Source organism: Dermacentor andersoni, chromosome 5 (genome assembly GCF_023375885.2).
Source record: "Dermacentor andersoni chromosome 5, qqDerAnde1_hic_scaffold, whole genome shotgun sequence".
NCBI lineage: Eukaryota > Metazoa > Arthropoda > Arachnida > Ixodida > Ixodidae > Dermacentor > Dermacentor andersoni.
Genome location: NC_092818.1, coordinates 188,733,299 through 188,758,637, shown reverse-complemented (window position 1 = coordinate 188,758,637; position 25,339 = coordinate 188,733,299). Strand labels below are relative to the sequence as shown.

The following is a 25,339-nucleotide window of genomic DNA, read 5'->3' as shown; positions in this document are numbered from 1 at the left end:
TTAGGATCTGAAGCGGTGGTTCACAAAATATGCATGTCACAAGAGACGCCTTTGCTTCACGAGCCAGCACGTTAAAAAGCAGTGCTTATGGCGCAGAGCTCATGGCGGGAGCTAAAGCTGCTAATTTGCTCATGATGCATTAAAGCCTGGATCTCATGAATGCAGAAGCAAGTTCTAGAAACGTGAACAGGCTAACATACACACATGCACGCACACACAATGATTTTCAAAGCAAAAAGTATTTTTTATTAGAATTTCATTTATTTCATAGTCACAAACAACCAGATGCGTTCCTGTCACACAATAAAAAAATGAATAAAAAGTCAATGAAAAATCAATGAAAAATGGCGCACCTATCTGTCTAGAAGGCCTCAAATATTACAATGCATCAGTGCTTCTTCTTTCTTTAACACAAGAGTAGATGCAAGCGAACACATTCACGTATCCGCATAACACGCTAAACAATACCTCGAGATGAAACACAAGATGGGTATTTACAGGCGTACACGAGTGAGGAAAACATTATATATATGATGAAACATTTGGCGCCCTTTGGCTGATCGCACACATTTCCAGATACACTGATAGCGGGCTTCAACTCTCCAAACAGCTGCCGTAGTCTATGTTTATATGTACTCGGCTGATGAACTTGTGTTACTCTGTTACGGCAGCCTTACACACATGTCTTCGATGTAAAACCCGCTGGCCAAGATCAAAATATAACAAAAACCAAAGGAAGTGAGCCACTATGGCAATAAGTTTGCTTGGCTAGAACTTCGTTATTCTAACATTTCACGTTTCTGCTTCAGTTTTAAGCTCGCGACTATGCCACATGAAAAGAGTTCACGATTAGTGACTTTGGCTAGCGAGCGTTTGCTTTGGATGACTTTCACACATGCCGGCAGCTTTACAGTGTTGTATGGTTAACAAACTGACTAACGCGACAATTCTCGATCTATCACGTGAACACCAGAAAAAAAGTTTATCTACACTCGAATACGACTTCTAGTTTGTGCTGGTGTATCACTAATAAATAAATATCGCATATGTAAATGACAGACACTGAATTTCTATGTCTAGATTCATAACATGTAGCCAGATGAGCAGTTCAATTAGAAAGCCAGAGTTGAACTGACATGTCATCGTCATCAATTTACATGCCTACGCACTGTCTGCCTTGTAAAACATGTCGGTAGTTTCTCATTTACTGCGCTAATATGAGCGTAATAGTATGGTGGCCCATGTTCACCATCGTAGTCTCAAATCAAAATTTCCCGCCGTGTTTCTCACAAAAAAAGCGAACATGCCACTCGCCACTGTCATGAACGACATTTGCGTAGACACAGCGCCAGGTACCGAAGCACGGTGAAAGGCTACAATTACCGCTGGCCAGCATAAAGTGTCCCTGCAGCGCTGGTAGAAAGAACGCGCACTTCCGCAAGCGCCAAGAATTAAAGCTCTACGAAGCGGGATAACACCACTTCACGCTTTTCCAACCCCGTCCCTTGTTCTTCTCATGACCGGCCGAGGGCGATGGCGAAGAGCATTGATGCCAGCGCCGTGGCTGATGACAGCGGACCGGTGGATGCCGAAGACTCGACGAAGTTGTCGAGCGGCCGCAGCGGTTTTCCAGGGCGCTTCTCTGGCATGCGCTTGGGCGTCGGCTTGTGCTTGGGAGCGGGCGTCGTTGGAGACGGTTGCCTGCGTCGAAGAAAAAAGAAAATGTCGGGCTGTGAGTACTGCAAGAGACAAGCCAAACGTTCTTTCCGGTAGCAGATACGCGCAGAAACGCGCAACCGACACACACGCCAAACCGGAACAGAAAAAAGAACTAGCCTACAGCCAGTATCAGTAAAGATATCTGAGAACCCTAGTTCAAATGTACCCAAAGAGCGGTATTATATATTCAGATAGTGTTACTGCGAATATGACATGTTACTTTACATGTTCGTTGTCACGAAACAAAGCCATAACTTGCGTGTTATATCTTGTATGATTTCGGTTCTGTTCGGACAACTAAGTATATCCGACTGTTAATGCGCGGCCACGTGGTTAGTGGCGTTTGCGTGAATTTCGTGTCACCTTTGTTATATGGAAATGAGAAAGAACAAACATGATTTAATTTCGAATTGAAGCAACCAACCAATTCATTCCAAAATTTCCCCCGTTTTATGAAATTACATGTGTGCAAATCGCCTGTAACACTGTAGGTTTCGACCGCTATTAAAGATTAAGAGCTCCCATATCCACATAGTAGTAGATAGAAAGCGCACATATTCTTAAGCAAATTTCGTAATTACCAATTTTCGTATAACGTGCAATAAAATAACGACAGGTTCCTGGGCAGGGATAAGCAAGTTTATTCTATGTTAAAAATAATAATAACCACGGAACGCTCGCCTTTTCTTGCAATTTCGCGTCATCGCTAAGCCGCAAAAAGAAATAAGAAGAAAGTTGGTCTGACAGTTTGAGAAGTTGCGTCATAAACTGCTCCAGCACGTCATCCAACCTTGATGAGGCGTGCACATTTCTTTGGAAAATTGCTATGCTAATCCGTAATCCTACTGAGCGCACCACTTTCCGAATTTGTGTCTCCCTTTATTAACGGACGCGGAAGACAGTGAGGCCTAATTGTCCAGGCTAGGCCGCAGAAAACTTAGGCAGTTCTTCTTGAACGTTAAATCCGTACTTAGAAACGAATAAGGAAAGGTAACAAAGGTACCGCGGCAAGGGGATTAAGTTGAAACTCCCCTGTTAATTTCGCAATGCTATGAACAGTATCACTGATACTCTTTTATAGTTGGTGCGTTTTTCTTAAGAAACACTTCTCCGTTAGAGGCAAATTTATGCCCCTCAACGCCTTGCAGAAGGACGTTTAGTTCTCCAGAAGTTCGCAGACCACAAATTTACGATTAACCAGGACGATTGAAAACAAAGTTCCTTATGGCCGGCTAATTAAGGTTGCATACAGTGCGAAGGCTTGTGCTATCCTTTTCTTTATTGCGTAAACGGCTTCATTGAAGTACGTATTCCATTCTTCCGGAACCAAGCACACCCCACGCAACAAACCTTTCCATAATCTATTTCCGTGTTTAGCCAAGGTCAGAGCTCCATTCTTCAAAAGGAGTATCGGAGAGTACGCGCCCGCTTTCATAGAAGTTTTCGCTACCAGCATTCATTTTAATCCGAGCTTCGAACGCTATGTGGTGTGTCGAAAGATTCGCTATGTAACCAAGGCACTAGAGAAGACGGATAAGAGAACGGCTTTCAGCGAGTCCTTATCCCTGGATGGCCTCTGCAGGAGGACATTGTTCAGCTGCCACCCCAATCCAGAGCATCAGGCTCCGCAGACGTACGTATTGTTCGAAGGCTGCCGCAGCGAGTAGTTCGGAAAATTGAAAAGTAATTTCGGTAAATCTACTAAGAATACTACGTGCTTGAACTGAAAACGGAGATGTGCAAGATTCATATACTGCACATGACAATGACACAGAGGCCATGGTAATAATTTTGAGATGAGAGGATTCTCAGAAGCTTGTTGCAGGAAATAGTGTGCCACCACCTTGTCAATAACACTTCTTTGCGCCGCATAAATATATTATACCATAAAAGACCGCGCTTCAGGACTCTAAAAAAGTTTTGTAAATGAATGAATAAGGTAATTGTGCTGCGCTGCTCTTGAGAAAATTGTTTCCTTTAAATATGGCAATCAACCCCTTTACACCTGCGTCATTTTCTCACGGGTCCGTCAGGCCGAAGGTGCAAACTCTGCAGACTTTCCTTCATCATGCAACTTCATGAGCGCCGACAGCTTAGGTCTACATATGATGAACAATGTCTGACGTGGTTTCTCATTTGCAAATCATTTGATGGCTCGCAGAGCTAAGTAGGTAACGTAGGCCAAGGCCGAGCTTCTCCTCCCCCTTTCATTTAGAAAACAAGATAGAATAGACGCAGATAAAAAGGCACTAGTTGTGAGACAATACGCGTTCAGCGGCGACGATTAGACTTAAGGCTTCAAGTTTCGTGGTAGAAATTGCCAAACCGAGCTCTCCGCATTTACCCATTCTGGCCTATCCTGCGAATTTTATCGAAGGAAGCTACTGGATCGCTTAAGACAACCTCAATACCTATAGAAAATGCAACTTCGTAGTTCTTTCTTCTGTCCTTGGGATATGAAGCAGTGAATTTCAGTGAAATGTTCAAAAGCCTTGAAACAGTTCTTCAAGCCGCTACTGCGTTTTTATGTGGGACGAGCCTTGGCCGACATACGTCGATGCCGTTATTTTGAGTACCAAGCCCCCATCGAAGCATGTGACCCTTTAAGAAAAGAGCGGTTTCCCAATGATCGCGTAAACAGTGCCACAATGACTGTCGTCCTTCGCACAAGAGGCGGGGCGCGTGTGGTCATTTCAGAAAGACCTACGGTGCAAAAACAAGGCTGAATCTGTCTTTTTCCCGGATGCAAAGAGCGCTCGCGCAAACCTTTTTTGCGTGAGGTCCATGATGGCCTAATACGGAGAATGAACCGGGCAACAGCGGTGCGTGCACTCGTACTTGTGGGAAACGAGGCATACGCGATTCAATTGGCGTTGCACATTCTCTTCTTATTTCTGACATTAGCCGGACTCCCCCCCCCCCCCCCTTCTTTCACGCCCATCGCTCTCTCGCATGACAAGGCTAGTTGCGCATTTCTGCACGCTGTGATCGCAAAGAAAATATGTCCGTTAGCGGAGAACCCTCCTGATCTATTCTCGTAGCATTTCTTTCTACAATAACAACGGGAACGGTAGCTCTCGTAAAAAAGGCTCCTTTAGCCGAAAGGCTGACCTAGCTTGACCTATCTTGGCTTTCGATGAATTGTAAACCGGATTTTCATATAGAATCTGAGGTTTTACGTGCCAAAACAGAGATCTGGTTATGAGGCACGCCGTAGTGGAGGACTCCGGATTAATCTTTGACAACTCGGGGTTTTCTAACGTGCATATAAGCACACGAGAATTATTGCGTTCTGCCCTCATCGAAATGCAGCCGCCGTGGCCGGGATTGATCGAGCTCAGCCGCGTAGCGCCAGACCAACTGGGTTACCGCGACGGCGGGTGAGAAAAGAGGGCATCCACTAAATTTAGCACTCTGACTAACCGTAAAACTCCAACATCATTGAATCAAAAGCTCAGCTTCATCTTCCTACACTCGCCGACCGTTGCAAATCAGCTCGCCCTCGTTTATATATCATCAATCTTTTTTTTATTATTTCCTGCCCTTTGGTAATCAAGTCATCAGGCCAGCCCACCACATAGCTCCATCAGAACGGCAAGTTGGGCCAGTTGGTTGGGATTCATGGTAAGGGTTGTAACAGCGCAACCAAGACACAGCGCTGTGTCGTCGTTTTATTCCTTCTGTTGTCCTTGTCTTGGTTGCGCTGTTACAACCCTTACCATGCACCGCATAGCTCGCCTAATTCGTCATAATGCAGCATATATTCCACGTGCTTATAAAATTACCATTCAGCGCTCTCCTTTTATTTTTTCCTGTACAAATCTAGCGATTGTTAGACCTGCTGTCCACATCGCCTTGATCCCAGACATCTCACGTTTCAAGACTACCATCAATAAAGGGAAAATCTGTCCCGGACCAGGACGAATTTTTCTTCAACTCTGAGGCTTTTCTTTCGAGGAACCCGTATGGGCTTCCTTTGTAGCAATTGCTACGAACGGGTGGATGTCTGATTTTCCCTTTATTCATTACTTCTCTCCACCTTGCGGGTTTCCGAAGAACTACTACGTCAAAGACTACCATCAGTGAACACCAACTGTCAAACCACGCCATCTAACTCGTACGGATTTTCCATGCCGATTACTTATGTAGTGTCCTGGTTACGGGCCTTATGAGATACAATAAATAAATAAAATGAATAAATAAAGAACGACTTCTTGAAGTCGCCGTTGAGAATTTCACTTGGATATCATATTCAGTTTAGTGCCACATTAAGGTAATGCCAACTTTCCCATTCAAAGCTTAATTTAGAAAGTAAGAGTTATTTGGTTGTCGCAACATGCGCAATAAGTTATATTATACGTATTTACTAACATAGAAATCTATTTCTTCTAATTCATCCAATAGGTTTCATTGTTGTGGTCTTAATTCGCAATACGCTATTACTTCGGCATTGGTTCCTGCAACTAAACTCGATTTGCATTTATTATAAATACCACGATTTAGAAGCAAAATTTCACCTCTTAACAAGGTATGGCTCCCAGAGGTGGCATTTCTTGGACCTGGGTCCGTACGCGACGCTGTAGTCGTTCGGCTTGAGTATCACGTACGCCTTGCTCTCTTTGGTGTACTTTGGCCACTCCATGTCGCTCTTCGGAATCTTTGGTTTCCTGCATCATAAAGACAAAAAAAAGCAAAATTAATTGTGAATGCGGCAGTGAGCCATATTCTGTAGCACAAAGAAATCAAACGCAGGCTAATTTTTTTTCACCGTATACGAAGGTTTTACCAAAAAGAAAGAAACAACCAAACAAAGAAAAGAAACTAGCAACATTAAAATCAAAAGAAATGGGGCAAACTGTTTGTCTCGAAAGAAATCATTCCAGCATGTCCAATAGCAGACGCCCTGACATGAATAAAGGCCAGACAATCAATAAACAGACAAGCTCATATGCGCAAAGGAATTTAGCAAAATAAAACCTGACTTCATCGCGTTCCCACAACAACGTATGTTCAACCATGCTTTTCCCCGGTCATCCAATGACGTATCAAGCCTTATGTTATTGAACAGTATCTAAGCTCACGAGGAGAAACCTCTGACTCAAACTCAGAATCCTAACATGTGAGCTGTTTTCATGAAGTACAATAACAGTTTTGCCGTCATGTTCTCGTCGTAACGTACGTTTAGGCGCGCCAGCGGACAGCTACACCAAAGCTATTACATCGTCCGATTTCTGCTTATTCCCGACAGTACAATTAAGGGCTAAGAATAAATCTCGCAGGCCAGTGACGCAAAACACGGAGACAGCAGAAATGCACGGGAAGCCCACGTCAACATTCTTTTATCCATTTTTCACTCTCTTACGAAGCAAGAACGGAGAATCCCATCACGGCTCCATTGTAGTGCCCGTGAGTACGCGCTTCGACGAAAGGTCACCATTACCCATTATTACGCGAAAGCGAATTGAAGGTTTTGCTAGATTTTACTAGGGACGCCCCCTCCAATTATGTGTCTGCTCAAGAGGAGCATGCAAGCTTCGGTCAACGGCTGTCGACTTCAAATCAGTATTCCGTTACATTACGTCATTCGGTGATGTAGCGCGTAGCCCTCCAACAGAGTCAATAAATTGGAAAACCGTGTAACTATGCCAGTCCAGAGGAACCAATGAAATATTGAAAGAATGCATACATTTTCACTGCCGAAAAATAAAACAAAGAAGGTAAGACTGGTGTTCGTTTACAAGAAAATCGGATTTGCAGTAGAACACGTTGTGGGGCTTGTCGTGGAACACGAGCAATGGCAGAAAACACCTTGGCCTGTCACTGTTCTTTCTTAATGTGCTGTCTCTGTTGGTGCTTCATCTTTCGAAAGAAAATCGGACGAATGAGCTATGCGCACTGCTTTAGGGTATACAGACGAGTCGAGGTCAATGCAAGTACGCGTGTGGATTTTAGCAGTTATTACGAGGTGCCATGCGCGTCGCAACGAGAAAGGACATTTAGGGAGAGTGGCGATAGGGTAATCACGAGCTACCCAACGGTGTCGGCAAAGTGGGACGACCAGTGTAGGCCCGTGGAGCTACGAAACCGCCTCAGCGCTAATTACGAGCTTGCCAAGGCCAGGTCTGCAGCGCGCCACAAGGTAATCGAATTAAGGTGGCGAGGGTGCAGCATTTCACCTTGGCCCAGAGTGACCCAACCACGGTGAACAGGCACGGTGGCACCAGGGGAACCCAGCGGTGGTTATTGACCGTACGTGTCTTCAGTGCTTCGATTAACGCCGACTGACAATGGTGTTTGCATCATTGGCTGACAAGTTTTTGAATTAACGTGATGTCGAGGTCGCGGCTGCGTCCCAATGTAGAACTTCGACGAGGTCAAAGACTAGTGGGCTTGGCAACGTGAGCACCAAGTCCCATCGTTTCGACACAGCGAGGGTTCAAATGTAAAAAGGTACCGTCGAAACATTTACTGCTGCCTCCTCTGCTTCACGATTGCAACTAACAAGTTCACCTGCAGCTAACAAGCTGCTAGCAAGAAAGTGAAATTAAACATACTTCGGCTTCAAAAGGACAGTACGTTGGGCACGTTGGTAATCCATGCTGAAAGCTACTGACAGCGCGTAACGACACTAACGACACAGAACAGCACAGCGTTTGTCCGTGTATCTTTTCTGTGTCGTTCGTGTCGTTTCGCGCAGTCAATAGTTTTCAATACTTCGGCTGTTGTTTTTCTGGCGCATACCTTAGAATACAAACATAATTAGCTCTCTCACTTTGTTATTATGATTGTCACCATGAAAAGCAGCGATATTGCTGATAGTGCGCAAAAGGTAGACACATGAAGCTCCAATTTACAGTAAAGCGGCCAATACACGGGCACGTTAACTCTAGAGTTGGACTTGTTTGCCACGAAACCTCATCTAACTGAAGCTTCGTTCCTGGAGGCTTTCCTAGTACTTCGCATTTAAATTTCTAGAAGTGCGGAAGTACCACCAACCAAGGTGTGGTTAAACGAGTAGCAAGGGTGCGAAGGAAAACAACCCAAAGTTCTGATGCAATATGCGGTCCCTCTACGTCGATACGACTCACCCAGTCCAAGAGAATTCTGCCAGGGCTTCGATGAGCTCGTCGGAAAAACTAAGCTCCTCGCTCGTGATCGAGAATTTTTCTCGCATCAGTTCGCCGAACGAGTCATTGTGTTTCTCCAGCACCGTTTTCTTGTCGACCCTCACAGTGCCCAAAAAGAATGGCAAGTCGTCGTTGTGGGTCACAGTGACCCAGTCTCCCCAGAAGCTGTAAGATGGCCGGTGGCTGAACACATAACGAAATAGAGACACCTTGTTTTTCAGAGCTGCCTGAGCGAACAAGTCCGTGGCGCAGTTGAAGCACAAGTCCGTGACTACTGAAGACAACGCTCTGAGCATCTCCACCTCGGAAATTTGCTGGGCACGGCCGAAGTAAGCATCTTCGAACTGCGAACTCTTGGACAGGCCCACGTGGAAGAAGTTGCGAAGAAAAACCCTGAGTATAGTGCGGCCATCGATGGAGCCCTTCAGCCAATTCAGCTTTGAGTACATGGCTGTCACAAGCACAGCGCCGTCGTCCTGGGTGGTGCCCAAAAAGATGTCTTTCACATTCATTCGGGCTTTTTCCAGATCAAGTGGGCTGTGTGGAAGAAACGAGTCTCCGTAGCCTGGAAGAATGGTGATGTACCGATAGGCCATGCTTTTTTCAACGTCGTGAACAAGTCGGTGGGCGTCCGCCTTCTGAAGGCAGCTCAAAGCAGCGTCGATCCTCTCTCTTCCGGGGAGGTAAAAATTAGTACAGTTCACAGCTGTAGAGATTGCTTGGAAATTTTCATGTTGGTTGATTTTCTCCGAATAGGCGAGTGTGCCCGGCGTCCCACTCAGGAGCACAGCCCGCTGAAAGAGACCCTGGCTTAGCTCGGATAACACGTGGTACGAGACCGAGACAGCGCCAGCGCTCTGTCCAGCCAACGTAACCGCACCGGGATCCCCGCCAAAGGCGCGCGCGTTGTTCTGCACCCACCGAAGAGCCTCGACCTGGTCGTACAAGCCTGTATTACCTTCAGCTCGCGGCACTGAAGCGTTGAGAAAACCGAGCGGGCCAAGCCTGTAATTGAAACTCACGAAAATGACGTCGGCGCGCGCGGCAAATTCAAGTCCGTCGTACAGGAACAGAGAGCTTGATCCCCAGCTGAAAAGACCGCCGTAGATGAATACAAACACTGGTAGGCTACTCTTGCAAGTGGAGGCGACGGTGGCGATATCACTGTTACCGTCACAGTCACGCCTGGGTACCCATACGTTCAACTTGAGACAGTCTTCGACCGAGTTGGACATGTCAATTTTGGCATTTTCAGTGACCACGAAGTCCGTCTGGACACAGCCCGGGTTCGTAGCATCCGCGCGGAACACACCGATCCACGACGAAGCGGGCAGGGGCTTCATAAATCTTCGCTCGCCGACCGGAGGCTGACCGTAAGGAATGCCCAGGTAGGCATCGACATCTCTGGCATTGGCGCGCAGTCTCTGGCCAACGACATCGCCAGTTGTAGTTCGGATCACAGGTGCGTCTTCAGCAGCGGCATTTGCCGAGAATACAAGGAAGAGGGCCAAGACAGACAGCGAGGTGCCCTTTAGCTCCATGACACGTCTTCGTGACTCGACGCAGAGAAATGATTTCCAACTTACGTCCAAAACGTACACGCGACCTTGTCAGGGAGGATCCGGTTAGCTGCGCGTGTTATATGCTCGCCAACAAGCGGGACAGCGTCAAGTAGGCGTACGGCGCGCTCAATGTCAAATCCCGGTGATTCGAGCTGTCGGGAGGCGCCGATTTGCTGCGAGAGCGTCACAGGGAATGAGAATGGCCAAGTCCGCACCCACCGGACGATCAGCGTCACTTTATGCGGAGAGCAGGTTCAGCCGCGCTGTGCTCAGGAAGGTACCCGCCCCACATGGCGGTATATATAAACAACTTTCTCTCGCGCGCTATTTCACTCCCTCTCCGCTGTCGGAGTCTCGGGAGTGCTGCGATGCCCCTTCGGCTCAGTCTCCGGTGCCCCTTCAGCGCAGCCTGCCGGCCCGTTGCCCCTCCGGCAACAACACGGATGGGCGCGGGTCAGTGGCCAGGTGCGCGCCGCTGGAAGGACAGCAGAGCGCCATCGCATGCGACGCCTCCGAAACGACTGCGCGCTTAACGAGCTGCAGAACGCACCAAATGTCGCGCGGCAAAATTTACGTGAGGGCCCTTTATCTGTGCAAAGAGTTTCCAACAGTAGTGCTTTCAGCGTTTGCCACAATGCGTGTCGACACTTCGGTATATGCTGTATTTGCAAAATATGAAAGAAAAAGTGACCTTCAGCAAAATTCTACATGATAAGGACGTCCGCACTTTTAAATACATACCTATTCAGCGCAGGGCAAGATGATCCAAGATAGACTTAAGGCAAGAAAGAAAGCCGTGGTAAGAGCGTAGAGAAGTTGTGTCACAGCTTCAAATCCCTGCGTTCTTTGACGTTGCACGTTGCAAAGGTGGACAGCAATAAGTTCAGCTAAGCCATGCGCGTAATACGTGAATTTCTTCATGGTTAAAACCACCTCAGTTTAAACCTTGTTGATGAAGCGTGCTTCACCCGAAGACTCGCAATAGTGGAAGTGCTCGTGGCTTGAGTTATAAATGGCGACTCGCCAGGCTACACTTGCTGCACCAAATATAAAAAAATGTGACCGGCAAATGACAAACTTGGAGATAACACAAACATCAAGAAGCCGGACGAGGTGGAGTGCAGGCGTCGATTTGTGCGCGGACCACTTGCTATATTGGAAAATATCACTAACAGCCATAAAGTTAGGAACGGCTCTGCGCCAGGAAAGGGCTTAAGTTGCCGTTTTGCAGACCCGTATCCCTCTATATATGTCTGGAGAGCGGTGGCTTCTTTTCACAGAGACGCCTCAGTCAAGATACAGTTCGCGGTTCACCTTGCGTTCGTAACTGCCGGTAACCGGAGCAATATTTGTTTTTTCTTCTTTTTTAAATGTAGCGAACTTGTTACATTGTGTGCAGCCTCTGAACCAATTTCATTTGCCCAATGTTTGACTCTGTCGTTTACTATTAGACGAACATAAATTTGAGGATGAGATCAAGCTGTGATATCACTATATCGGCGCGCTGAGATAAAAGGAGCATAAAATGTATGCTTTTATGTCACACAGCTGCACTGCAGGTCCTAAGGGATGCCTGAGGGGAGTGCGCCGGATTAATTTTGACTACTTGGGGCTCTCTGAGAAGCACTTAAGTTATTCAGATAACTACATGCACGAGCGTTCATTCCACTCTCATAAAAGTGCGGCTCAGCGACAGCGGCGAGTGTGCCCTTTTGTGTTAGCATTTTCTTAGTGCTGCGTTAATTGCTTTCCTCACGTGGTTGTAATGTGCTGATTCGCTTTTCTGTCATCAAATTTCTAGGCTGACATGTGATGTCCTGACTAGTCTCTAATACCACTTATCGGTGCATCACTTGCAGGGCGACAAAAATTCAAAAAGAAAGTCAGGCCACACTTACCGATTTTCAATGAGGGTGCAGCATGTTCTATAGGGCGACTACATGATATCCTCGTATGTTTATTTTTTTTTTTTTTTTTACAAACCGGATCACTCTTTCGTAAAGCAAAATAGTGCGCAGCCACCTATTGACTTTACAATTGTAAAAAAAGAGACGCAGGTAAGAAACTTCTAAATCAAGTTAAGCTTTCCAGGAAATATGCAAAAAAGAACGTTTACTTCAAGAGAAGCAGCTAGGCTTCGAAATGGACTGCATTGCGTGCGGTGAATTCCGAACGCACTTTGGCCGGTGTAATGGACGGAATTTATTACGGAACTGGTAAACAGAGACTTAAACGATGAAGTTCGCGGCGCCATTGAGGGCTAAGAACTTCAGGTAAAGGCAGCGATGACGCAAGTGGATTGTGTGAGTGCGTCTATCCAGAGCGAGCGACGCCATTATGGAAGCACGTCAGACATAGTGCGCATAATTTTTTTAGCTTGTTTTGTTCGCGGAAAAGACGGGGGACGCGTCCTCTTCACTGGCCCGAAATGGGAGGTGATATCAGAAGCGGTTGACTCCGAAAGTATGCATAAACATCACGGCATATCTTACCGAAATGCGACGTTTAGCAACGTATATCCCCACATGCCCAACGCCTTCGTTCTGCTTTCGTGTGGCCTCTTTATACCCAAGCAGACTAATCGCATAACCGATTAGTATTGGAATAGACAGTGAATGTAGTATTTCTGCCCAGCCAAAATGACGATGAGAGAGAGAGAGATTCTGTCTTTAGTGAAAAGCTGGAGGTGGTTGCGTGGCTGACGGTCTGGCATGCTAACGACAACTCCAGATGTTTGGTTGAAAAACATGATTTCGTATATTGTATTGCTCTTTATAAGGGTAGTGATGTGGGTCACTCGGCCTCTCTCGTGCTTTTATCGATTTGAGTATTTGGAGCATACATGACATATTAGGATGTGCTTTTTCTCTCTTGCGATAATTTGTTTTGAGTATTTATTGGGATTATGGTAATTTACAGGTGTGTTTCGCCTCTGTGATCTTCTGCGACTTGTACTCCTACTTCTCTGATGTGACAAGTAGCAGTCGGTTCCTTGCACTGACATGTCCTTATTTGGTCACGTCAATAAAAACTTGGGCTTCATCCAGGAAATATAATCAAGCCGTGATCTCGAAACTCAATAAGAATAATTGATAATTATCTTGTCTGCATCTGAGAAACACTTCAGTTCGCACTCATCCGCGTGCTTAGCCTTCGCGATCAAGGGCATTCATCTGGTGCGAGTCGGCACCACGCATTTCTGAACTCGTTGGTGTTAAAAGATAGAACAACGCTCCACTTCGCCAATTTCCTGCATGCTCTCAGGCGAAGTATACAGATGTCTAGACTCTTAACACAACAGCGTCGCGTCAGGGTATAAATTTACCAGAGCGATGTAGTATGCATTAAAAATGCATACTACATTCTACATTTTAGTGTTCGGATAGCGAAACGACATGTATCGCAGCTTGTTTGAGTTGAGTTGAGTGGTTGTAGGCTACTGGTGGGATTAGCCTTGCAGTTGCTGCCGGCAAATGCTCCACCGTAGCGACACTTAAAATAAATAAATTACATAAATCAGTCACAGACCTCACAATTACAAATAGTCACTCCTAAGGTCACCATGTGGAGGCCAAATCCATGTCCTGCAGGTAATTTAAAAGAAGGTGAGAAACCTCCTTCCTACACAACTGGTTTCCGCGCGGGAAAACAATGCCCTGAAAAGAACTGTGAGGGACTCCTGTCTTCTTGAAGGACCCGAATAGCACACTCCTTTACGCGTTATACAGAGTACAACGCATAAGCTAATGTTCTATGTCACCGCGCACACCACACGTTGAACATAATCGAGACAACACCAGGGCCAGTCTTATACATCCACGCAGGGGTACGAGCAGAGCCCGTGCGAATGCGGAGCAGTAAAGTGACTTGGTTTCTTTTGAGGCCCTTGGTCACACATGGCTTGTGAGGTGAGCTGCATAAAGAATTGAAGTGGCACAACACCGCTTCTCTGAAGAGTCTCTTGTCCTCTTGAGGCCCTTTTCTCAATGGATTCCCAGACAGCGCTCTATGGGCGAGGCTGTCCGCCATCTCGTTGCATATGATACATATGTGCGACGGCACCCATTGGAAGCGTATCGAGAAGCCTTTGATATGGAGATTGTGCACCAAGCGTAGGGAGCTAAGACATAAGGCATCAGTAGGTAACCCGTGCTCTAACCTTTGAAGGGCAGATTTTTAATCTAAGAATGACAACAGGTTGACCCGTACAAAACCGTAGCTTCTTTAGAGCTACCTCAATGGCACCGCTTTCGGCCGTTGTGGAGGACACGACTGCAGTGAAGCGAACAGACCAATCATACTTCAAAGAGAGAATGTGAAAAGCGGCTGCACTAGATCCTCTGACCTTGTCCATAGAGCCATCATTAAAAATTTGAAGATGACGTGCATATTCAGTCTCAAGATGTCCTAGTACGATCGAAGGCGTTGCCGCTAAAGGAGAACTCCGCTTAGCGCGAATGTGAGGAATTGTCAACGAACAATCCAGGCTTGCGAATGACCAAAGTGGTTTCAACCTCTTAGTTCGACCTCTAGCGTCAAGACCCAGGTAACCAAGAGTATTAAGGGCCAAGTACGCTCGGGACTCGGATCTCTTTCGAAGGCGCTGTAGAAGGGCTCGCCCGGCTACTGTCTGTTTGAGGCGGCCAATTTGCATCAATAACCTTTGTGAAGCGACTAGGCTAAAAGGTCTCGATAGAGACTCATAAAGTATTGCATTGTTAGGAGCAGTCTGCGGTACGCCAAGAGCCCTCCTTAGGCCCTTTCTGTGCAAAACCTCAAGTCGTTCCAGCGGTGATAGCGAGGGGGAAATTAAAGGAAGCTGGTACATTATTCGACTCATAACCAGTGCATTGTGCAGCCTGATCATTGAAAAAGGGTGATTTCCCCATTGTTCACTTGCAACTCTACGGAGCACATTGAGATGCGAAGATGGTGATGCCACAATCGAGTCCACAGCTCGTCGCCACTGTAGACGGTAGCCAATAATGACGCCCAAAAGGCGCATGTGCTTCAATTGACGAAGGCAAGATTTATCAAGGTCTGTCTTCAGCCGCGCATACCGTCTTGCTCTACCTGGAAACATGATGAAGCCAGATTTTTTCACCGAGAAACTCAACCCAACACCTTGAAGGTAATTTTGAACTGAAAGTAATGCCTGTCGAGCTATCAGAGCTAAACGCTTGTGTTGATATCCGGTTAAACAAAGACAAATGTCGTCCGCATATAACGACATATGGACATGCCTGCAATGTTATTGCACTTCAGCGGGAGAACAGCCATTACAACATTAAAGAGCGTTGGGGAAGTAACACTTCCCTGAGGTACACCTCGCGATACCGCCCTTTCGGTACTTATGGTACTTTCTAACCGCACTTGAATTTTAAGTTCACTGATAAATGAGTGAATGAATCGCAGAAGATAGCCCTGTACGCCTATGGCCTGCAAACTATTTAGTATTGAGCTCTGAAGGACGCTATCATAAGCCTTTAATACGTCTAGGAAAATAGCTAGTGTTGAAAGGCCTAAAGCTCTATGATGTTCAATGTGGCTTATCAAGTCCAAGACGCTATCGTGCGCGCTTAAACCTGTGAGAAATCCAGTCGTGCATGTTGGCAGAGCCCTTCTATTTTCGAGCCACCAAGGTAGACGCTTAGTTGCCAGCTTCTCCATGAGCTTAGCCACACACGACGTCAGTGATATAAGACGATACGAGGCCAAGTTTGTCATTTCTTTGCCGGGCTTCAGCACTGGGGCAACACAAGCCACCTTCCATGAAGGAGGAACGTCGCCAGTCTCCCACACTCGATTGAGATAGCTTAGGAGCGTCTTTCGGTGTTCCAGAGGTAGGTTCTGCATCATCTAGTTGGTAATGCCGTCAGGACCTGGTGCACATCGACGCCGCAGGCTGCTGAGTGCTGTCTGTAGCTCTCGAAGTGTGAACGGGGCGTCCATAATATACGTAGATGTTGCAGGCAGAGCGCAAAGTTGCAAACTATGCGGTGACACCCACTGTTACAAAGCCTGCAAGGCAGATTTTGCTTGCGTTAATTGTGGGGGTAACCATCCAGCGAGTTTCGATAGCTACCCCTTCCATGTAAGCGCCTCACACCGTCGAGTGTCCTTCATTAGTGGTCCCAAACCATGTATCGCAGCTGCCAAGCTGACAATACAGCGCTACAACGGAGAACCAGCTGTCGCTGGCTCAAGGGCATTCTATCTGAACCTGAACGGCGTTCGTTCACTACGCATAACGCCTCTTCACCAAAAAGTAAACGACAAGGCTTCTGCGGACACCTGAGCCCACTTACGCCGGGGCTACAGCCACAACACCAATTTCACACACGAATATGTGAGTGCTCGTGTTTTCAACAGGTTAATCGGAACGCGGTAGTATGCGGTTACCAGAGATATTAGGCTTTCCTCAACGGTGTTTCAGTTGCATAAATGAACGCACTACCAGCAATAAATTAGCAAGGTTTCACTGCACCTATCACCATCCTTCATTCACACGACTTAAGCTGTGAAGACGCCTGTAGCGTACTATACTCGCCCAGAAAGAAGTTTTAATGACGTACTATACTTGTTCCTACATTTCCAATAACCAAAATAAATAAATAAATAAATAAATAAATAAATAAGTAACGATTTCATGCTGTCAGCGCATTTCGCCAGGAAAAAAAGAACATTTTTGCAAAGACACTACTTCGCTCTGATGGTTATCTGCTGCTGGAAGCTGTGCAGCAACCATGATTATTCGTTTCCTGAACCTTCACTAACGTGTGCGCTGGGATGCACCTGTACATGTTATACACGGACAGCACGTTTGCGCTTGTGGCAAGGAAGCCTGATGAGTGAAAGCTACAGTAATTGCAACAAGCAGCGGTGTACACATCATGTGCTTATCATTCAATGCTCTCGAGAGATCTAAATGATTCCGCGAAAATTTGTGTCCCAACTACCGTAGTCAAGCAGGTGAAATATTACTAAGTCAACGAGAAAGATGTGCATAAAGTGTCTTTGAAGCGAAATTTGCCTTAACTGTAGGAAGTTTCTTTTTTCCTTTCTTCACAGTAATATTGTGACGAAATGAATGGTGTGAAAATAGCGAAACTTCACGTAGATCTTGTTGTGCGTCTTCTGTCTCTTCCTCTCTCTCACATTTTTTTTCTTTGCAGTATGGTTCGGTCAAGATAGCGATGCTTTTGAAATGTCTTGTCATACGTTTTTCCATTTCACCAGATGTGCTCGACCACTCGACACATCATTAGCTGCCGCGCTGGCAGCAAAAGTTGTTTTCCTTCCAAACACACACTTATAATATCACGCACTGTTGACGAGCTGCGCAATGGTGAACATGCGTCCACATGTCATTACATGCTACAATGCCGAAATCTATCATTAGTCAAAGCTGAAGGAGCATATCATACAATAAAGAGCCGGCTTGTCTGTATTTGCAGACAGAGCTCAGATCTTCCACTCGGTAGGACCAATTGCAAGGTCTGCTGGGAGGAGGAAATCGCCGTTCACGCGTTTTGCTTGCAATGTTTGAGAGAAAAGCTAAGGTGCGAAGGGACTACGCAGCAGCATGCGTATACAACCACAGATACCATATGCGTAAAAAGCTCACTCAGCTGTGATTTGTAAAGACTTGCACCGAAGTTGCACTACTTCCTCTCATCCGCTGTTCTGTCTCCTTCGTTTTAAATTTTGAATGCAGCAGTCAGATCCTCTTATATTTCTATTTCACTTTCTTCGTCTTTTTTTCTTAACTCGCTCCAGCCCCTCCGTCTCCACATCAATTCTAAAGATAGGAAGCTACTGCCTGCGAGAGATACTCCCACCGGCTTACCCAGTTTTGGTGAAACTCGCCAAGGTGTCCACCAGCTCGTTCGAGAACTGGAGCTCCTTGGCGTATTCATCCCCCCTGGTCGTTCCGCTGCTCAGCTTGTCCGTGGTGGCCAGGAAGAAGGGTAGCTCGTCCATGTGCGTGGCCGTCACCCACTTGTGCCACATGCTGCGCGCCGGTCGGTGCGTGAACTCGTATCGCAGCAGCGTCACGTTGCTGGCGAGCGCCGATGAGGCATACAGATCCGTACCGCAATCGAATGCACCCTCGGTGAGAGGCAGCGAGAGGTTCTTCTCGATCTCCCACTGCTCGTGAGGAGCGCCGCTCTCGTCGAAGTAGAGGTGCGAGTACTTGGCGCTAGCCGCAAAGTCTACGTTGAAGAAGCTCTTCACTGTCACCCTGAACACCGTGGGGCCGTCCAAGTTTCCGTTCAGCCACTTCAGCTGGTCCAGCATCGCGTAGACCAAGTACGCCCCGTCGTCTTGCGTGGTGCCCAGGAAGATCTCCTTAACGTTGAACGGGTTGTTCAGGTCCAGCGGGTTCCGGCGGAGGAAGGCGTCTCCGTAGCCCGGCAATATGGTGACGAACTTGAAAGGTAGCGCCTTGGTCGCTTCCAGTGCGAGCTTGTGAGCGTCCCACTTGCGCATGCAGCGAACTATCTCGTCCCTCTGGGCCTCTACCGGCAGCTTAGCATCGGCGCAGCCAAGGTGGTAGCTCAGTGTACGGAAGTTCTGGTGCTGGTCCGCATGATCCGAATACGAGAGGGCTTGTGGTGTGCCGCTGAATAGAGCTGCCCGCTTGAACAGTCCTCGGCTAAGCTCGGACATTATGTGATAGCTGACGGACATGCCTCCGGCGCTATGTCCGGCCAAGGTGATGGCGTCGGGGTCGCCGCCGAAATGCTTGATGTTTCTGTGAATCCAGCGCAGTGCTTCGAGCTGGTCGTACATGCCCATGTTGCCAGGAGCTTCTGGCGATGAGGCATTGAGAAAACCGAACAGGCTGACGCGATAGTTGAAGTTTGCGTACACTACTTGCGCCCGTGCCGCGAAGTCAAGGCCGTCATAGACGCCCAGAGCACTCGACCCCCAAACGAAGAGTCCGCCGTAGACGAAAGTGAAAACGGGCAAGAGATGATCGCAAGACACCGCGCCGTTGCTGCATTCAGGTCGCGGAACCCAAATATTCAAATAGAGGCAGTCTTCGGATGTGTCCGCGGTGTTGATGTTGACGCTGCCGGGCAGTTCGAAGCTGGTCTGCACGCAAGCCTTGGGCTTCCACACTGCCTGAAGGGTTTCCTTCCAGGGCGTAATGGGCTCGGGTAGCATGAAGCGACGCTCACCTGTCGGCGGCTTAGCAAACGGTATGCCCAGGTAGGCATCGACGACCCCGCCGTTCTGGCCTCGAAGTCTGATACCGGCGACAGGACCTGAATCCGTCTGCACGATTGGTGCGCTCGATTCCACATCCTCGCTATGCGCCTCGACACCGTACGGCAAACAAGCGGAGCCGACGGCGGCAAAGGCGGCAGTGGCGACAAGTGCGACGACAATCAAACACCGGTGCCTACGGGCCCGGTGCCCCGCCGTCACCTTCACCGGCGTCTGCAGAAAGTGAGCGGCAACGGTCTGCATGTCCGTCCCTGTCCGTTCGAGAGGCGGCTTTGTTCTAAGGAACACCACCAGCTTCCCTCTTCAACTAAAGTGCCAATAGGATTCAGCAATTATTAGTGAAGCCGAACGCCGCGTCACGCAACGACTTTCTTCCGACCCTGTTTTCCTTTTCTTTTTTTTGTATTTTATTGCGATTGCATTAATCGCTCGGGGAACCACGAGTTTGTGCGCGCATAGTCCTCCCCCGTTAGAGGAGGAAAGAAGGTACGAGCACCCACGTGTATTTGTCTCTGTTCTTTCTTGGCGCGCCATCATGCGGCCAAGTAGACGGCGTCGTGCTCGCCACGGTTCGTTTAGGCCACAAGTTACGCGCGTGTTGCTGTTTCTTTTAGTTTCAATTTTTCCCTTCCTCTCCTGCGGCTTAAAAGACACCATTAAGGTCGCTTAGCGAGGTCACCATGATCACACGCCCGCACGCGGAAACCCCGCGCTAGTGAGCCCCCTTATCCCGCGCGCCGGTGTAGCCGCTTGGCCTGCATAATCAGTTGGTGCCTCCGTGCGACGACGACGACAGAGAGCAGTCAACGCCGGAATGCTTCCGTCTGCCTGCCCAGTCGCACTGTTTGATTCGATGCAAAAGCATGCAGCGATAGTGCGACTCGAGCCATGGAGAGAGGAATGGCCCCATTCTTGCCACGACCATTAATCACTGCATTTCGCGTTTCCTCCTGAAGCACCATACTTCGCGCCTTGAGCGAACAGTCAAAAAACGTTTTGACCTGGATTCAAGGAACTAATTCACAGGTTTCACTTGTCTGGGAGTTACGCCTTCTTGTTTTGCTCTACTACGACCGCGATAAGCAACATTTGGGAGCCTAAAGCCTCCGTCCCTACGGCGTGCAAAATGGGATCAAGGGCAAGTGTATGCACGCGACACGCACATTTTCCCTTGCCATGTCACAAGCGCGAGGGAGCCGGAGCGAGGGCAAATATTACTGCTTTCCGGGCTGTTCATTCGCGCACCTAGTCTAAACAAGTAACACAGACAGCGCAAGTTCCGGAAGAAAGGTGGCACGTATATATTAGGGCACATGCACACGCCATTTATCATCGGCTCTCACAAAATTGGTAAGTTTCGAAACGGTCTCGCAGGATTTTCCCGAGCGGTGCGTCGGCCATGAGAATTGAAGCACACTCCAGAGATCTGCTATCGTGAGAGCTAAATAAAGACGTGCAAACACGACAGGCATGTTTATTAGGCAGAAATCACTCCTCATTATACAGAGTATAAAAGACGAGAACGAGTGCGGGCGCGTCGTATTTACACACGATCAACGTAATGGGCACCTCGCTACTCACTACCACATCAATCCAGTTTGCAGGTATTCGGCTTGTGCGTGCCGCTGGAAGTTAAAAAGAATGTCCGGTGGGCTCACACCACTTTCCATTATCCGTGATCACTGGCACGACATCAGCTATTGCGAATAAAACCCGAAGGCCATTGGTGCCAAGCTTGCCAATATTCTACATAACAAGGGAATTTCCTAGCTTGAATTGACCCCACCTTAAGGGGTTTCCCCTATAAACAGAGGACCTAAATATGTCCTGCTAAGAGTTGAACAATATACTGCTCGCTCTTTTCTTAGTTAGATCCTGCGGCATATACAGTGCGAGCGCTACACCAAGGCATGGCTTCCGAGTTTTGGTGTTCCCGGCACAATATTTCACTGGGCGGAGAACTATGGGAATGAGCTTTTCGTTGTAGCTGACTAGTTGTAACAGTACTTTCACCGTAGGTGCTGTAATTTCAATACATAGAAACAATGTAGCCTAATTGGTAATGCACGATGTGATGCGGTTATATACGCGTGTTTTCATTACAGGATGCACGCTCTCCAAATAGTCGTGCACAACCGTGCCTAACTACATCTCGCACAAGCGCAATTTTTCTTGCAGCTGCATGTGGACAAACACGGCGACGTCGGGGGTACGGTGCCAAAGAGACAAAAGAGGGGGAATACTGCATAGCCCCGATAAAGCTATGGCTTTGATCTGACTGTTGTGCACAGCACCATTTCAATGCAAAAACACACATCGTGTTCCATACGCTGCGAACACAGGGATCCTACACGCCTTTTGGAAAATTATGGTAAATTAATTGAATCCAGTTTCGTAACCTACTTTCTCTGAGTTGCTTCAATCGGCTAGCTCCAAAGGCATTCGGGCTTCGCAGGGTGTCCTGACAGCTGATCACGACAGGCATGCGAACAGCTTTGCTTGAGTTCACACAGTAAGATACTTGGGACAAGGTAAATATACCTGGTAGCGAAGCTTCCATAGAAGCCCATACGTTCAAAACATGACGGTTCATCGGCGGTTCATAGAGTCACGGAAAAAATTCAGAGTATCGCATTTGTTTTCCGCGCGCCGCCGCGTGCCGCGGCCGCCGATGGTTTGGTCACTCGGGTCACGTAACCTTTTGCCGCCATATCGCTTCCAAGCACTTGCATTAGACACGTCGAACACGAAGCGGACGCAACGCGGACGGGCTTTGCGGCTGCCGACAGCCGTTTGTTTCTGGCGAACACAGGCACGGTAACATTACGCCTCGTTGCTGCGCCTTCGCGTGTAGCAACCAAACGGAGTCCGGAAAGGCATTTTTCTGCATTCCGTGCGGGAAGGACGACTGGGATCGACGTTCTGCGTGGCTGCACAGAATTGGCCGCAAAATCTTCGCGCCCTCGAACACCCGCTTGTGCGAGGTAAGTTTGTTGAATAACTTACCCGCAGTTTCCTGGACTATTGCTTTCAAGCGACCGTACTTGCCCGGTTCGCGCACCTCGGTCTACTTGGAGCTTTTCAAAACGATGGAGATAGTACAAGTGGTTTCGAGTGAGCTGTTTGGTTGGTGCGGCCCGCACTGCATTGCGCTATTGTTTGATGTTCCGTTCGCGCGGCTCGCTTTGCTTCGCGCTATCGAAACTCACGTAGTACCTACCTTTCAAGTAAGCTCTTCGGTTCACGCGGTCAGCTTTGTTTTGCGCTACTGTTTCTAGTAAACTGTTTGGTACGCGCGGTCAGCTCTGCTTTGGGCTACTGTTCCCTGTAAACGGCTCGTGCGGCTCGCTTCGCCTCGCGCTATTGAAAATCGCGTAGTACCTACTTTTTGAGTAAGCTTTTCAGTTCACGCGGCCAGCTATTCTTTGCGCTATTTTTTATTCTACTTGTGTTCTTCGGAGGAACAAAGACGAGAAAGCCTGCCTGGCAGCGGAGGCATGCTAGATTTGGAAAAGGGACGACAAATGCATAACCGAGGCATCAATAGCACTAACCACCAAAGAAATACACTTCCTGGATGCGTACATCGATTGAACTTGCTATGTTGCTATTGCTGGGACGTTATTATGTCTTGAGGCTTTTTGGGGGTCACTTTCAATTTTGTTAGGTTGAGCATGCGTGTTCTTTCAATTTATATTTGATTCACTAGCAATAAGCGTTCAGCGTGAATAAAAATGCGTTGTGCGTAAACACTGACTCTGATACACTTTGCAAGCAAACGTCGACCAACCAGCTTGCCACCAGCCGACAGCAGATAAGCCGGAAGGTTCAGGTGACATAATACAAGGAACTGGAAGCCAAGGAACACCTGACGAAGACCCTCATGTCCCCTTGTCAAACCACTGATTCTAGGCTGAGACGTTCCTTGTTTTCCCACAATTAACTCTGTAGCAATGTTAAAGTAAGCACAGTCGTCGGGCTACATTGTTGTTTTTACAGTCGAATGCCTGCTATTGTGTGAAAACTTGGTGTTGCAACAAATACTTTCTTCAATGATGTATGTTACTGTTGTGAAATAAATATATCTCGTTTGCCTCCACATCTTACTTTGTGATTGCATGCTTTTCTTAAGATGCCAATTTTGCTGACAACAGAAAGCAAGCCAGAGACCTCTTCCTAAAATGTGCTTTTTCGTGTTAATGATTTGATTCGATTAAACGGTCTGCAATAAAAGGAGTACGATCGAAATAGACAGGCGGACTTTGAGAAGAACCGCACCACAGTCAAGTACGGGCAACTTCAAGAACAAACAAGACAATATTCCAGAACACAGTAAAAGTTCTGGAAGTAAGTGCACTACAAGTTTGACGTAATTAAAGGTACAAAAATATTTTATAAAAAGAATGCAGTTTTTCTACCCGTATACGGAAACAAGCTAGCGTCTCGCGTGGAATAGCACATAATATTACAACGTGGAGCATTGCGTCCAGAGAGCTCATTTGACAAATCAATGACAACATTGCAAGCACGCATTCGCAAATACGGCACTAGCCGCAAAACGCGAAGTTGTCGGCATGCGGCGGCTACTGGCGTTATATCCCCGATACGTCTCGCGCAACTTTAGAAATCTACATAAACATTACCGCGTACACTTCGCTCCGATTATGCAGATCAGTCAGCCCAGCAGTAAGCAATGTTAACATTTGCTTGCTTATGTGCCTTGAAAGGACCCGAACGAGCACTATGAAGGCAACCGGAACACATTCTACACATTCCATCGGCTGTCAAGCTGCGTTTTTTCAGCGCAAGCACAGCCTCAAGGCCCATTTGGAAAGTAAACGGCGTTTTAAGCGAATTCATCGAGCGCATGCAAGTATGTTTGCAGCTCCGCACATAGAACGTGGCGCAAGACTACGTGCATGAAGCGACGCGGAGATTTCGCGGGCATGAAACCGTCGCCGCACGTTTTATGCAGTTATGCCGCGCAGTCCGTCCACTACCGTCGATATCTCGGTGTTGCTTGTGATATCCACTTGAAGAAACGCGTAGAAATAACCCGGTTTCGGCCAGACAGAGCCGGAATTCAGGGAGGAAATCCGTGTCTTATTCAACGCACGTTGGCAGCGCGTCAGCAGTCTGGATGGCCGCCGCCACCCACTGTTGCCGGCATGGCGCGCACCTTCGCGATACTCTGAAATTTTTTCGAGTTGCGAGCTAGACGTTTGGCGATATGAAAAAAATATGTACGCCTTCTCACTGCACTGCAAGAATGCACCGGAGGCACGTACGACACACCGACCCATTTGCGATCGATCCGGAGTTAATGAGCACAAACACGTATTCTCGTTGTGGCTTGAGGAATCGCGCAGCTTTATATACGGAACATATTTCGGGTGGTCGCGCATCACTACCACAGCGCGCCGGCGAGGAGGCAAAACGTCATTTCTGACTCCGCGTTTAAATACATTGACTACAGCCTTAGGTGCCTTCTTCCCATGGTAAGTGAAGCTTCACGGAACCAAAGTGTTGCGATAGCCGGCGCACGGTGCGGAACACTACGCGCGTGGACCCGGCCCACGTGCGACCATGGATCAGCCGTCTGATGTGTTCGCAGGCACACGTTCCGTGGAGCCTTGCTCACTCTTGCAGCGCACCCGCTAACCTTCACTTCCCTGCTCTTCTCGCGTGCACAGA

General features: G+C 47.8%; 1 protein-coding gene across 5 annotated transcripts in view; it reads right to left on the bottom strand.

The window, feature by feature from the left end:
• Positions 1-223: 223 nt before the first annotated feature.
• LOC126531741 (acetylcholinesterase-1-like) overlaps positions 224-25,339 on the bottom strand; it is an 81,704-nt gene continuing 56,588 nt past the window's right edge. For 3 of the 5 annotated variants that reach the window (XM_050179446.2, XM_055071424.1, XM_050179444.3), the window contains exons 2-3: positions 6,237-6,386; positions 224-1,701 (exon numbers count right to left, since the gene is read on the bottom strand). In XM_050179446.2, coding sequence (XP_050035403.1) covers positions 1,515-1,701; positions 6,237-6,386 — 337 coding nt within the window. In that variant the 3' untranslated portion in view covers positions 224-1,514. Of the gene's footprint in view, positions 1,702-6,236; positions 6,387-8,807; positions 10,923-18,257; positions 20,603-25,339 lie in introns of those variants that run through there. The other 2 variants (XM_050179442.3, XM_050179445.2) reach the window with 2 other exon arrangements.